The following is a 14,863-nucleotide window of genomic DNA, read 5'->3' on the forward strand; positions in this document are numbered from 1 at the left end:
AACGGAGGGAAGGGACCTGGGTTTCTGGTACATGGGAGAGGGAGACAGTTCTCCTATACAATCTTCTGTTTATTTTAGTCTTCATCAAAGCTACAGATACTCCAGGTCTGAGTAACAAGTGGTTAGCTCTTTAGGTGACCGCTTAAGGCTTGTACCTGATAACTCTTTTGGTTGTTACCCCCAGATCTCAAAATAACATGGTGGCATTCCTCTTTAATGATTTTTCAGCATTAGGCATTATTAACTGTCTTGGAAGATGAGGGTTTATTCTTTTACTGTCTCCTACTCACTCACTCACCCTTCTTGAATCTCCACCGTCCACTTATATTATCAGATTGGCTAGATCAATATTCACCCTACAGTTTTATGGCTGTGCAAATGATATTTGTAGATGAACCATCTAGCTCACTGATGACTTGTTTGCCCTGAGTTAATAATTGAGTCTTATTTATTTTTTTAATTGCTTTTTTAAAAAAATATACTTATAAGCAGTTCAGCCCCCACTCTGACCAGCGAGAAATAATTATTCCGTTCTTTCTCCTGCTATGGCTATTTGACTGCTGCTACTCTTGAATTTCAGCTAATGGCTTAATATTTACATTCATAATCACGAGATCCCTGGAGCTTATTTTATTCATCTTTGAAGCCCCAGAGTTCCCAGTTTAAAGCTTTCCAAATAGCAGGACTCGGTAAAACCTCACTTTATAGGAGTGGCCCTGCTTCTCCGAGTCAGTGGTTTTGTCTCCATCAGAATCAGAATGCAAGCCCCAGAGATGCCCTAATGTGGCTTTCAGTAACGAAGAATAATTTCTTCACGTGCCTTGAGAGAGATCACAAACCCTAATCCAGGGTTATGTAGCCTTGCCATGGAAGGCTCAAGTGAAGGCTTCAGCAGAACATTCTAGAACTCTTTGTGAAGTGGCTTTGTCAGCAAGCCCTGGGTGACACCGCCGCTCCTATCTCCCTGGGGTCGGGGAGGGCAGTGGCTCGGGCTGTCCTGCAGATTGTCACTCTGCTCTGCTTCCTTCTTCCTCTTCTCTCCCGTCCTAATCATTACCATGGGAGAAATGGAATTCCCTTTTGCGTTTAGGGTTAGATGCTGTCAGAGGTACAGTTTGCTGTTAAGCTTATCGCAGGCAGAAGGAGTAGGGAGGTAGCAGTGGTAAGAAGAATTCTCTCAAACCCTGGAAGTCGTTTGAGCTTCATGAAGCAAATGATTTAATCCGAGGCAGGAAATGAGAACACACTTGGTGAGGCCGCTGGGTTTGGCCGGCAATACGGGTGATTTATGAGCCATGGTGTTTCGCCCATTGTTTCTTGAGCTTTAACATCTTTTAGCCACAGAGACTTTCATTTCCGATGGGTAAAAGGCTCCATAGTTAGATCTTTAAGCAATAAGAAAGTCTTCATCTCTTTCGTACATCCAAGGTCAAGAAACACAGTGGAGAGGATTTGGAGTTGGTGACAAAATGTAGACTTTGGTCAAATGCAGTTGTACAGGAGGTCTTCACTTCTGCGTCACCCTCCTTGTAGCTCTGTGAGTGATCACTACTCCGTATGTTTTAGTTAGCAGCTCAGAGAACGAGCCGGTACAACACGGTACCTGAAGGAGCCATGTGCTTTAGGTTTCGAATAATCTGATGCTTCCTCTCGTCAAGGGAGCCTCCTTTTCTGATTTTGTATTTTCCCTTCTCAAACAGGAGGCTTGCGGTTTTTTTTCTCCTTCCCCATTCTCACCAGATGGACTGAGAGAGAAATAAACGGAGACGGAGAACTAGAAGCCTGGGATGGTGATAACAAGGGGGTGAGAATTGTGAAGGAACATAGTATTTTTAGGAAAATCAGGAGTTCAGGGAGCAAGAAAAAAAAAAAAACACAACCTGCCACAGAACCTGGAATAATACATTACCGTCAGATGGAAGTCTTAGGATTTTGAAATGGACTTCTGTGTTAATCTCACTTTGATAGAGAAAAAGAAATTGTTCTAGGTATTTCAGACAGTGGGAATTTACTATGGGGATTGGTTGCAGAGGCTTCGAAGGGCCAGTAGAGCAAAAGAAGGGAGGGCAAGTTACGCACAATGAAGAGCCGGAGAGCGCTGCCGTCCCTGAGCTGGAGAAGCTCAGGGGAGATCAGTTTACCCAGAGTGCAGGACGAAGGTCTCTGAGGCTCCTCTGTTGAAGGTGAGTAGAAACCTGTGAGCTGGCACACCCAGGTCGTTGAGACTGCCTCTGTGGCTGGTGTCTCCCCATCACCATGCCATGGTCATGTTTCCAGGTGCTTCTGCTCTCGGTGCCACAGGGGAAGCCTTTAGGCTCCTTCTGGCGCTTCTGCTTCCCAGTCCCCCCCACAGGGCTCCATTGGCAGGACCTAAATGCAAGCCAGTCAACAAGGGATCTTGAGAAATGAAGTTTGCAGGGTCTCTGCCCCTTTCACTGACCCAGAATGGAGCCGAGAAGCTAACAAGCCAGCAACTAACATGACCTCCTTTTAGAAAAAAGAGCTCAGGTTCCTCTGTGCTTGAACCCTGCTGAGCTGAGAGTACTGTAATCTTGGGAAAAACCCATTGTAATACTAAGCCCAGTGTTTGAATTCCCAAAAGAATGTATGGTCTGTTGGGGGACATTGGTGTATTTGGAAGAAACTAGTCTGTCCTGGAGAGAGGGTCTTTGCTTAAATTCTCTGCTTTCAAGGGGCACAGGGGTGGCTCAGTTGGTTGTCTGACTCCTGATTTCAGCTCAGGTTATGATCTCAGGATTGTGACATTGAGTCCGACCTTGGGCTCTGCTTTCATCGGGAGCTCTGCTTGGGATTCTCTTTCTCCCTCTTCCTCTACCCCCCCCCCCCCACCACTTGGGTGCACTCTCTTTCTCTAAAAATAAATAAATAAAAAAAACTTTAAATTCTTTGCTTCCATGAGAGATTTATATAAAGCATTGATTCATGGATCTATTTTGGTTGAAACTGTTTAAAAAATTAAAAAATTAAAAAATTTTAATCTTCCATATGCACGATGTTTTATTCCTACAGGAATTTGTAATTGGTATGTTTCAAGTCACTCCAAGAAAAAAATGCACATAAAAACCAACTTTGTCCAATCACATATAGTATTGGTCCAGCAAGCAAAAGTTTTAGGGATTGCTTAGGTCTCTGGGCCATGTGCTCTGGGGGACAGTTCCTTTATATATTCTGGAGTTGTGTGTTGGAGTTAAGAAAACTGAAATACCTGTGACGTAGAGTTTCTGTAAGTTTCTACTTGGCCCCTTGCAGTAAGAGTCCAATCCAATCCAATCCAGAGATTATGGTTAACCGAGTTCTGTGCACCTGAGGTATATTTTGAAAGGGAAAAAGCAAAGAAAGGGTTATACTCAAAGGCAGAGCACCTAGCTCACTCTAAGAGGCTCAAACCAACCTTGGTGGTGATATCAGTGGAGAAAAAGAAGACATGGGAAGGACTGGGCTTTAGGGGAAGGTGGCTAGGTTAGTCAGGGCATGGTAATAGGTGATGTTCTCTGGGCTATCCAAGTTGGATATTTCTAGCATGCTGTTAGATACCTGGCTGAAGGTCAGGGCAACAGTCTGGAGAGAGTATACATTTACGATCGATCAGTAGATCTACTGGAGGCAGGCCAAGGACTTGGACATCAGGCGTGGGGATGAGGGACTTGGTGAGATATCGAGGGTGGGCAGGGGATCATCAGCAAACCAACATGGCGGGATTCTTTGCTGAATCTGGGCTCCGCAGGCCAAGGGCAGGATGGCAGGCCACGGTGAGGCATGGTGAGAGGAGGACTCAGAAGAGCCTGACGGAATTTGGTCAGAGAGGGAGTTTTTGTCAGGACAGATCTTGGACTCGTGTGTTGAGGTGTCCGTGTCTATGTCCATGTCCCAGGGTCCCTCATGGTTTTGTTTCAGAGCAGAGGGTGGAAGAGAAAGGGGTCCTAGCACCCCTGCCCTCTAGCTGGGAACTCTGAGCACCCGGAGAGCTCTCAATTTGAACGTGGCCTACTAGACTCCGTTTCCTTTGCAAGGCTCTGAAGGCTGACACCGGCAGAGCTGGGGCAGAGCTTGTCTGGTGGGCACTCTCCTCTGAGGGACTCAGGAGCTTTTGGAGCCCCCTGGACAGTGGGGGAAGGCAAGACCCGGGACAGGCCCGGGGTGAACCTCTGCCCTCCTGCGGAGAGGAAGGGAAAATGGTGTCTCACCCGGGGTGGTGCTGAGTGAGTGGAAGGCAAGGTTTGGGGGGTGAGGTGAGGCTGTGGCAAGTGCAGGAGAACCTCGCCCTTCTCTTTCTACCCTGTGCCAGGCCCCAGTGAAAATCACAGCTTGGCGCAGAAAACCACGTCAATTTTGAATATATATTCTCCATATTGGGTGTGAACTGCGGCTTTGCACATTCAAACCAACCAACCAACAAATCCATGAATGTGTACAGGGTAAGGTGGACGGATAACCCGTTCAACACCTGTTAGGGTGATTTACAGCTGTTGAGAGTTGGGGCGGATGGTCCTCAGGACCCTGTCTTCTTAAGAGCCTCAGGCACTGCACCGCCAGGAAGGGGCTGCAGAGTTACCGACAGAGAGCACAGACCCAGGAAGGGGGCGTGAGAAATTTCCAGGCCCAGGGGTTAGAGTGAACAGATGCTAACTGAACAGGCATAACTGAGGCAGGGCTCCATGATGCGAAGTTGATTAAAGGACAGGCAGAAGGTCTCGTGAAGAGAGATGGTGGAGAAGACGGGAGAATACAGGTCTAGAAGTTCGTATGAGAGCGTTTGGAGTTCAGTCGCCTGCCCGCGACCCCGACTTGGCTGGAACCCGGCCACCTACGGAGGCGCGTGTATGGTGTGGGTGGGCCTCCACGGCCTGTGGTTAAAATTTCTCCTGGGGGTGCCTGGGTGGCTCAGTCTTTAAGCATCTGCCTTCGGTTCAGGTCATGATCCCAGGGTCCTGGGATCGAATCCTTCATCTGGCTCCCTGCTCTGTGGGAAGCCTGCTTCTCCCTCTCCTGGTCCCCCTGCTTGTGTTCCCTCTCTCTTGCTGTGTCTCTCTCTGACAAATAAATAAAATCTTAAAAAAATTAAAAAAAAGAATTTCTCCTGGGGTGATTGGGGTCTTTCCCAGCAGCCAGCACCATTCCTTACCATTTTCAGTTAACACACAGAACCTTAGAGAAAATAAATGACCTGATGGGGATTGTGTGGGTAAGTTGAGAAAATTCATGTGACATGGGCTTTAAAAAGAACCATGAACCGTGCAAATTCTGGATGGTAATATATGGCCTAAATTGTTTTCCCCCCGAAGTTTTAGTTTCTTTTAATGGGGTATTCTTTTTTTTTTTTTTTTTAAGATTTTATCTATTTATTTGAGAGAGAGAGCGATCACAAGCAGGCAGAGAGGTAGGCAGAGAGAGGGGGTCAAGCAAGCTCCCTGCCGAGCAGGGAGCCCAATGCAGAGCTCAATCCCAGGACCCTGGATCATGACCTGAGCCGAAGGCAGATGCTTAACGAGGTGCCCCTCTACTGGGGTATTCTTTGTGTGGTACACACTTTTAGGATAGAATTCTTTTTAAAATCAAGGATTATTTCTGGAGGACATTTTGGGGTGGGGGGCGTTTTTCTTTTCCTGATGAAGGCATGTGTCTTCCTGGGTGGGCTGGGTTTAAGCTGGGTCATGTTTTGGTGGGTGTGCCTGGGAGCGCCCGGAGCAAGTCATTCAAAAGAATCAGCATTGGAGCAGGGACCAGAGATCTTTCTCATCCTTTAGCACCAGCCGTTGTGAACATTCTCATCCCCACCAGGGATTTTGGGTTCCAGATAAATGACTCCAACTTTGTTAGTAAAGTGGGGTGCGTAATACATGTTGCCTTCTGTTTTCACCAGTCTGGGTGGGAATAATAAAAAAAGAATCTATGCCCTTGCAGAAGAAAAGGAGCCCACAAACCTATCATAAAGTATTGTCACTCTTCTGCTCGTCTGCCGCTTCAAATTCCGTCTCCGCAGTTAGCAATCTGGCACCCTTTGCCGGCATTAATTTTATTCCATTTGTATTCAAGTCGCAGTTCCCTTTACAGTGCACGTTAGTACTTAAGATCTTGTGCATCAGCTGTTATGTCAGGGGACAAATGAATTTGTCAGTATTCAGTAAACACAAAATCACCCCGAGAAGTGAACGTTTGAATCCAAAGTTTTACATGTCAGAGCAGGTGAAGATGACTGTGGAAACAAGTGAACGAATCGCCTGCAAGTTAGTCACATTTTTTATGGATTTTCCATAGTGTCATTGACTTTTATTTCTTTCAGTGTTCCAACTCTTGTTATCGTGGGCAGTGCCCTGGAGCTGGAGGGAGTGAAATCACCCAGTTGTCTCTTGAGCCACATACAGAAATTGTCCCATATCGTCACTCATATTCAAGACCACGAGCTCCTCAGTGGAGAACAGTGTGGGTTCCTGAACAGTGCTTGAAGCTAGGAGCGCCAACCCCCCTGACACAGTCAAAAACCTGGGTCTAACTTTGGACCCCCAGAGCTTAACTACTAATAGCCTGCTGTTCATTAGAAGCCTTCCTGATAATATCAGTAGTCAGTTAACACATATTTTGTATATGTGCTATATACTATATTCTTACAATAAAGTTAACTAAAAAAAGATAATGTTATTAAGAAAAACATAAAAGAAAATACATTTACGGTACTGTATTCTGTATTTATTGGAAAAAAAAAACCCAAAAACCCACATGTAAGTGGACTCCTGAAGTTCAGGTCTGTGTTATACAAAGGTCAACTGTATTTTAGGTCTGTTATGGTTCTCATGTCCCTGTTCTCTGGTGCTGACAATCTGAAACTGTAGGTTTAGGGGAGGAGCTCACTGGGCAAAATGCCATATTTTTTAAAATCTTTCCCAGAAAATTTTGGTTTGGAAGAATCTGATTAAAAAAACCTATTTTAATGTGATTTTGGGTGTGTCTGTATGTCTGTGTGTGTTATATGCATCGTGGGGAAGTAACTAGGAAATACTTTTTAAGGTAACAAATGGAAGATGTTTCTGGAAAGTTAGGTCTTTTTGACTTGCCTCTCTGTTAAAGAGACATTCCCTCACTTTTAAGATGGCCCCCCTCCTACAAGCTAAACAGGATTCAGAGGAATGTGCTAGAACCTCATACTCTCATTTTTTTAAAAAGCTGTGTTCTTTTCTAGAGCATAAATGTAAATAATATTTTCTTGCTTAGATCTGCAGGCTTCTCTTACTACTATAGATTGTATATGCCAGGGACCCTAGCTCTTCTCCCCTTCCTTCCAACATCGAGGTTCCAGAAGCAACTTGGCTGAAGGTATAATGAGCCGATGAGACTTTATCTCCTCGTTGTAATGAATGAAGGGCTCATGGCTCAAATTGGTACCAGGTGCAAGGCCCATTCACGTTATTAAACACAATCTGAGTGGACCTAGAAACTGGCCACAGAAAGGTCTACACATAACCATTTTTGGTGCCTGTTTTGCTTCACTGATGTGGATGAGCAGAGATGGAAGTCAGGCCCTCTCCATTCTCCGAAGTGCAGGAGGCAGGTGTTGTCTTGCTGTTTCCCTCCTCGGCGTCTTGGCTCTTTGCAGTGGCACACCCAGGTGAGGCAAGTGAAAAATCACCCACGTGCCCTACAGTAGCAGCAGACAGCCACTGGGGTCCGAGTCCCTCGCTCAAGACTCCCATGCCTGGCCCTCCATTAATTCTAGACCCACTTTTGTTTTACTCAATACCCCTCCTATCTTATTTTTTTATTTTTTAAGATTACTTATTTATTTGACAGAGATCACAAGTAGGCAGAGAGACAGGCAGAGTGAGAGGAGGAAGCAGACTCCCTGCTAAGCAGAGAGCCGGATGCGGGGCTCAATCCCAGGATTCTGGGGTCGTGACCTGAGCTGAAGGCAGAGGCTTAACCCACTGAGCCACCCAGGTGCCCCACCCCTCCTATCTTAATCTTAGATATCTTGATCCCTGCCCCTGATGCCCGTGGACTCTAGTTCTTCCTCTCCCGGGCAAACAGCCCTGATTCTTGTTCTGCCTCCAGCGGACACTTTCTGTTCTAACTCAAGCGGGTAGGTTCCCATTCCCATCCTTGGCCAGTTAAAGCAGCAACCACTTCATGCGATAAATTGCCTTGCTCCTCAAATTTGCTTCTCTTTCACGTCTTCACGTTTGTCTGTGAACCTTTCTGACCACCTAACTCGATATGCCATTCCATTTTGGGCATGTAGGTGAGCGTTCTTTTTTTTTTTTTTTTTTTTTTAAATTTTATTTATGTATTTTTCAGGCAGAGATTACAGGTAGGCAGAGAGGCAGGCAGAGAAAGAGAGAGGAGGAAGCAGGCTCTCCACTGCGCAGAGAGCCTGATGCGGTGCTCAATCCCAGGACCCTGAAATCATGACCCGAGCCGAAAGCAGAGGCTTTAACCCACTGAGCCACCCAGGTGCCCCGATATAACTATTTTTATAAATGTTCATCTTTTATTCCTGTTCACTGAGAATAAAAGCCTGGTATCGAGACAGTAGTACTTTGTCCAGCAACTTCCCTGGGCTCAGTAGATGTCCTGCAACATAATCTTAATTCTGTCTTTGTTTAAAAGCCTTTCTTGATTAATTGATTTCTCATTGATGTACTTTTGGCACCAAAGAGTACGTATTTATTTGAGACAGTGTGCACTGGCATGAAATAATTAATTGCTATGAATTTTACTGGAGAATATGTTTTATTCCACAGGAAGCATCTGTTTGCACTACTCCCCCTCCTCCGCCCCCAATGAATGGTGGAAAATGGAGGCTTTTTTTTTTTTTTTTGCCATTTCCTTACATTTGAAAACTCAGAACTTAAAAGCTCTAATCGTGGGCCACAAAATCATCAGTGTCAGAAACACAGAACTTTGGTGTCCCGTCCTGTGGTATTGTCCTAACCATTTCTGTTCTAGGAAGAACTCCTTCCTGATGGAGTCTCCATGCACACTCTCAGGAAACAACTTGCTCCCCACATCCGTCACTTCTGTCTGCCCATGATCGTGTTTCAGAGGTTTCCCAATTAATCCTGTGGAGGCTAGAATCACTCATAATTATAATCCTGTTATGCCTTCTTCATTTCTTGATGTGCTGGTTAATTCTTGTCCGTCCTGCGGCTGTCTGTAGCATAGTGCTGTTATCAGCCGTTTTGTCTTTAAAAAGCCTCGTCTACCATTTTGACGATGATTGATTCACTGCACTTTGTTGAAATCGATCATTTTGGGTGAAAAAATAATCTGTCTTGCATATTTATTCTGGTGACTTTTGCGTGATTTCCCTTTTTCTTCGGGGCATCAGTCTGCCAAGCTGGTTGCTTTCCCCTTTTCTGGCTTCCTTTCTCCTGCTCTTTTCTTTTTTGAAGAATCATCTATCTCTTTATTTCTCCTGTGCTCTCTTAGACAACATGTCTGGGAAGAAAAGCCAATTGCTAGAGGCAGTGGAATGAATTCTCCCTTTAGAACCAGGCTAGACACTACTCCCATTTCTCTCTCTCTCTTTTTTTTTAGATTTTATTTATTTATTTGATAGAGAAAGATCACAAGTAGGCAGAGAGGCAGGCAGAGAGAGAGGGGGAAGCAGGCTCCGGGCTGAGTAGACAGCCTGATCAGATCAATCGGGGCTCAATCCCAGGAGCTGAAGGCAGAGGCTTTAACCCACTGAGCCACACAGGCGCCCCTACTCCCATTTCTCTTAACATAAAATCAGAAGGAGGGTCCCTCTCCTTGGTGCTCTTCTCCCTGAGCAGTTTCTAGGGTGACAGTGTCATGATTGACCGCCAGGCATTTTGCAACCACTGTGACATGCTTCTTTGTAGCCTTGGACTTCTCCGTATTCTCATCTTACCGGGTAGACTCCAAGTTGGACACTAAAATTCTCTCTCTTTTTTTTTAAGATTTTTTTTTTTTAAAGATTTTATTTATTTATTTGACAGATAGAGGTCACAAGCAGGCAGAGAGGCAGGCAGAGAGATAGGGGGAAGCAGGCTCCCCGCTGAGCAGAGAGCCCAATGCGGGGCTCCATCCCAGGACCCTGGGATCATGCCCCGAGCCGAAGGCAGAGGCTTTAACCCACTGAGCCACCCAGGCGCCCCTAAAATTCTCTTGTACATACTAATATTTTCTTTTCTTCTTCTAGGCACTGACTTTAATATAAATAGCTTACCTCTGCCTCGGAAAGCCCATCACGACTGGGCCCTTTTTCACGAAGAGTCTCCGAAAAACAATTACAAGCTCTTCCACGAGCCAGTCATCACCTTGTTCAACTACACTGCCACATTCAGCCGGCATTCCCACTTGCCCCTGACCACCCAGTACTTGGAGGGCGTAGAAGTCCTGAAGTCACTCCGATACCTGGTCCCCTTGAGGTCCAAAAACAACCTTCGAAGCAGACTTGCTCCGCTGGTGTACGTCCAGTCCGACTGTGACCCGCCGTCAGACAGGGACAGCTATGTCCGAGAGCTGATGACTTACATCGAGGTCGATTCCTACGGGGAGTGTTTACGAAACAAAGATCTCCCTCAGCCGCTGAAAAACCCAGCCTCTATGGATGCCGATGGCTTTTATAGGATCATTGCACAGTACAAGTTTATCCTTGCTTTCGAGAACGCGGTGTGTGACGACTACATCACTGAGAAGTTCTGGAGACCCCTGAAGCTGGGGGTGGTCCCTGTGTACTACGGGTCCCCCAGCATTGCAGACTGGCTCCCGAGTAATAGAAGTGCTATTCTCGTATCGGAATTTGCTCACCCTAGAGAGCTGGCAAGTTACATCAGACAGCTGGACCACGACGACAGCCTGTACGAGGCCTACATAGAGTGGAAGCTGAAGGGTGAGGTCTCCAATCGGCGACTTCTTGCAGCGCTCAGGGAACGGAAATGGGGTGTGCAAGATGTCCGCCAGGACAACTACATCGATGCCTTCGAGTGTATGGTGTGCAGCAAGGTGTGGGATAACATCCGGCTTCGGGAAAAGGTGAGCAAATCGAGGTTTGGCAACGAGGCGCTGGGAGGGCCATCTTGATGGTCTCTGCCATTGTGCGTCCTTCTGTCCTAACCACTCCGTACAGCTCCTCATTCCCGTTCCAGAGGCCAGGCGCTGCAGGGAGGTGACTGTTTCATTACCCTCCTGGGAGGTCTGTTATGAGGTTTCCGAGTCATGTCCTTCTTCTCGAAGGCCCCTTTCTTGTTTCTCGGAGAACACCATGCCGCAGGTGCTTGCCGGGCAGTGGAGAAGCAGGCTGCAGAGGTGGGAAGAAGAATAAAAAAGTTGAAAGTTCTGAATCTTACCCACATGGTCAGTCCTTTAACTTTTCTATCACTGCTCTGGTTTCTGCTAGACCCTTACATGCTTGCTTCACAGGTGCTGCTTTGAGACTTATATTCAGGGACACCTGGTGGCTCAGTCGTTTAACCATCTGTCTTCTGCTCAGGTCATGATCCCGGGGTCCTGGGATTGAGTCCCTGCAAGGTGCTTCCGCTCAGGGGGAGCCTGCTTCTTTCTCTCCCTCTGCTCTTCCCCCTGCTTGTGCTCTCTCTCTCTGCCAAATAAGTAAATAAAATCTTGGAAAAAAAAAAAGAAACTTACTTTCATTTCACATATGCAGTCAGTTAAACATCTCTTTCTCTCATTCTTGCTCTTTATTTTTCTGGCATGCACAGGCTTATTAATACAGAGAAAATGTTCAAATGATGATGGATAACACTTAAAAGATTTCTTTTTCTTAAATTATTCTAAAGAAATTTCTGGGGCCTCTGGGTGGTTCAGTTGGTTAAACGTCTGACACTTGATCTCCACTCAGATGTTGATCTCAGGGTCATGAGTTCAAGCCCCGCGTCACAGCCTGCTTAAAAAAAAAATAAAAATGGGGTACCTGGGTGGCTCAGTGGGTTAAAGCCTCTGCCTTCGGCTCAGGTCATGATCCTGGGGTCCTGGGATGGAGCCCCTCATCGGGCTCTCTGCTCAGCAGGGAGCCTGCTTCCTCCTCTCTCTCTGCCTGCCTCTCTGCCTACTTGTAATCTCTCTGTCAAATACATAAATAAAATATTTAAAAAATAAAATAAAAATTAAAAAAAGGAAAGAAATTTCTTAGTAATGTCTTCAAATTTCTTAATTCTCTTAACATTTGGTTATTTACTTACTTTACTTATTTTTGCTAGGAATGACCCCACTTTGTATATAACTAAATTTGTTAAAAGGTAGTTTACTAAAAGAAAAAGAAAGATTAGTTTCAATTACTTTTGAAATTAAAAAAAAAATGGGATTGCCCACATATACTACTTGGCCATCATCCATCATTCTCTTGCCTGACTCCCATATACACATAACATTTATCTACATTCTCTGAAGGCAAACAATTTTTATTAAATATTGAAATGTGTTTTGATTTTTTCTTTTTTTTGGCTAGCATATTAATTTCAGGCCAGACATAAGCCTACGCAGTATTTGGAATTATTTTTGTGTTGTATTGTATGTATACTATACAAGGCTTTCATATGCTAAATAGATGTTTATTTAGATGACTTAAAAGTGCTTGCAAGATCCTTTTCCTCATTTCAATTATTATAAAAATTTAAGTTACTTTATCTGGTTTTATATAACAAATTTTTATTCATGAAATCATTTATTTTAAGCCAAGTGTGTTGGTCAGTGGCACGAACACTAAATTTGACATCATTTTTTCTCAGACACATCCTGATTTCCAGTCACTTCCTTTCTGACCTAATTTATAAGGCCACAGTACAGCAAAAATCAAAATCCACACACTGCAAAAAACATGAGAGAAGGTAGAGACCACATCAATTGTCCATGCTATCCCCATTATTGCTTCTGAAAGTCGACCAAAGCAGAAAACAGAACGTCTGAGGGTGATGATTGCCTGGGCTGCATATCACCATCCTTGCCAGGCTTGGGGATTGTAGTCATAGAAAACCCGAGAACTACCCAAACCCTCACTGCTTCTGCACCTCACGGATGGCCTGTTGGAATGATCGCTGGGGACTGGAAGAGAGTGTAGGAGCTGGTAGCTAGCTTTTTAAAAATCATAGGAGAATGCATATATTCCTGCATTTCCAGAGAGACAGCTGACTGTGGAGTTTCAGAGCGCCTGAAGGTGGTGTGATTGAATGTCTTCTCTTTGGAGTCTTTGAAGAGAAAGAGATGGAAAGGGTTGTCCTCTGATGAGCTCCTGTTCCTCCCAGAGGGGTGGTCAGTGAAGATAATTAAAGGGCTTTGCTTGCATTTCAGTGATTATGCTACAATTCTTAAATGGTGGTGTCCTCATTATTGAAAAGCAGAATGAAATATATTGTGAAAGTAAGTTAAAGGGTTTTTGACCAGTTCTTTTTACTTGGATTTATTCATTGGTTTTACAAGATGTGTTAGAGTTTACATATGGCACGTTTCTTCACTTTTTCTCCTTCAGCCAAAGAAAAGCTGGAAGAAATAATTTGTTTGCCTCTAACTCTGATCATTTTTTGTCTTGTGGTTGATAATAATTTATTATTGTATTTAGATGTAGGAAATAATATAATATATAATATATAATATCATATATTATATATTATATATATATTTGATATAAGAATATCAAATGCATTTCCCCTTTCTCTACTCTGCTCCTTCCCTGCTGTCCCTCCACACAGACCCAGGGAATTATCTGTTGCTGTGTAAACAATATTGTCACAGACTTAGTGGCTTAAAACAACACACATTTGTCATCTCACAGTCTCTGTGGGTTACGTAGCTCATGGCTTAGGTGGGTCTGCTGGAAGCCGGTATCGAAGGATCGGTCAGGGCTGGAGGTTCATCTGGAGGCTCAACTGGGGACAGGTCTGTTCTAAGCTCACGTTTGTTGCCAGATTCAGTTTCTTGAGGCTGTAGGACTGAGGGCTTCAGCTTCTTACTGGTCAGAGGCTGGAGGCTGCCCTCAGCCTTTAGAGGCCACTTGTAGTTCCTTTCATAGGGGCTTCCCCAACATGGCTGCCTGCTTCCTCAAAGCCAGCAAGGGGGAGAGAGAGTCCAGCAAGACCGGCATATGTTACCATGTATACATAATCACATACATTCTCTCACCCTTGCTGTATTTTATGGCTTAGAAGCAAGTGACAATTAACATGCACATGCGAGTGGGAAGGATTACAAAGGCGTGAATACCAGCACGCGGGAATGCTGGGGGCCATCTGTAGTCTGTCCACCACACAGACTGAATCCGAGTATGCCTGTGCTCTGTGTTGTACACTTTATTTATATAGGGAAAAGACTTTCAATATTGAATTAATTTAGTCAGTTAAAGAATATTTAATGATGAATGATCCTTTCCTCAAAAAACGCTATCATAGGAGATATAACATGGAATCATTATAGATACAACTTCACACAATTGGGATAAACTTTTAAAAAATTAGCTTTGAGGTATAATTGATGTAGAATAAACTGTACATACTTAAACTGCGTATTTATTGTGGCATAGACTTGTGAAACCATCACCACAATCAAGATAAGAAACATTTCTATCCTCAAGAGTTTCCGCGTGTCCTTTTCTAATCCATCCCTCTGACCCCTTCCTTGGGCAACCATACATCTGCTTTTTCTCACTTTTGTCAAAGAACCTAAGTCAGTTTTCTAACATTCTATTAAATGGAATCATGTCGTGATTCTCTTTTGTGCCTGGCTTCTTTCACTCCACGTCATAACATTGACCTTTATCCACAACACTGCGCGTATCAATAATTTCTCTTTATTGTTGAAGTTTGCACGTACCAAAATGTCCTTGTCCATTCACCTGCTGATGGACATTTGAGTTGTTTCCAGTTTCTGGCTGTTA

The 14,863-nt window shown here is 44.6% G+C and overlaps 1 protein-coding gene across 5 annotated transcripts in view; it reads left to right on the forward strand.

Moving 5' to 3' along the window:
• FUT10 (fucosyltransferase 10) overlaps positions 1-14,863 on the forward strand; it is a 133,649-nt gene that overhangs the window by 46,774 nt on the left and 72,012 nt on the right. For 3 of the 5 annotated variants that reach the window (XR_004282337.1, XM_032329348.1, XM_032329346.1), the window contains exon 3: positions 10,178-11,013. Coding sequence is in view for 4 of the 5 variants with exons in the window: in XM_032329348.1 (XP_032185239.1) it covers positions 10,178-11,013 (836 nt within the window). In the remaining variant the exon portion in view is untranslated. Of the gene's footprint in view, positions 1-10,177; positions 11,014-11,107; positions 11,480-14,863 lie in introns of those variants that run through there. The other 2 variants (XM_032329347.1, XM_032329349.1) reach the window with 2 other exon arrangements.

This window comes from Mustela erminea, chromosome 21 (genome assembly GCF_009829155.1).
Source record: "Mustela erminea isolate mMusErm1 chromosome 21, mMusErm1.Pri, whole genome shotgun sequence".
In the NCBI taxonomy this organism is placed as follows: domain Eukaryota; kingdom Metazoa; phylum Chordata; class Mammalia; order Carnivora; family Mustelidae; genus Mustela; species Mustela erminea.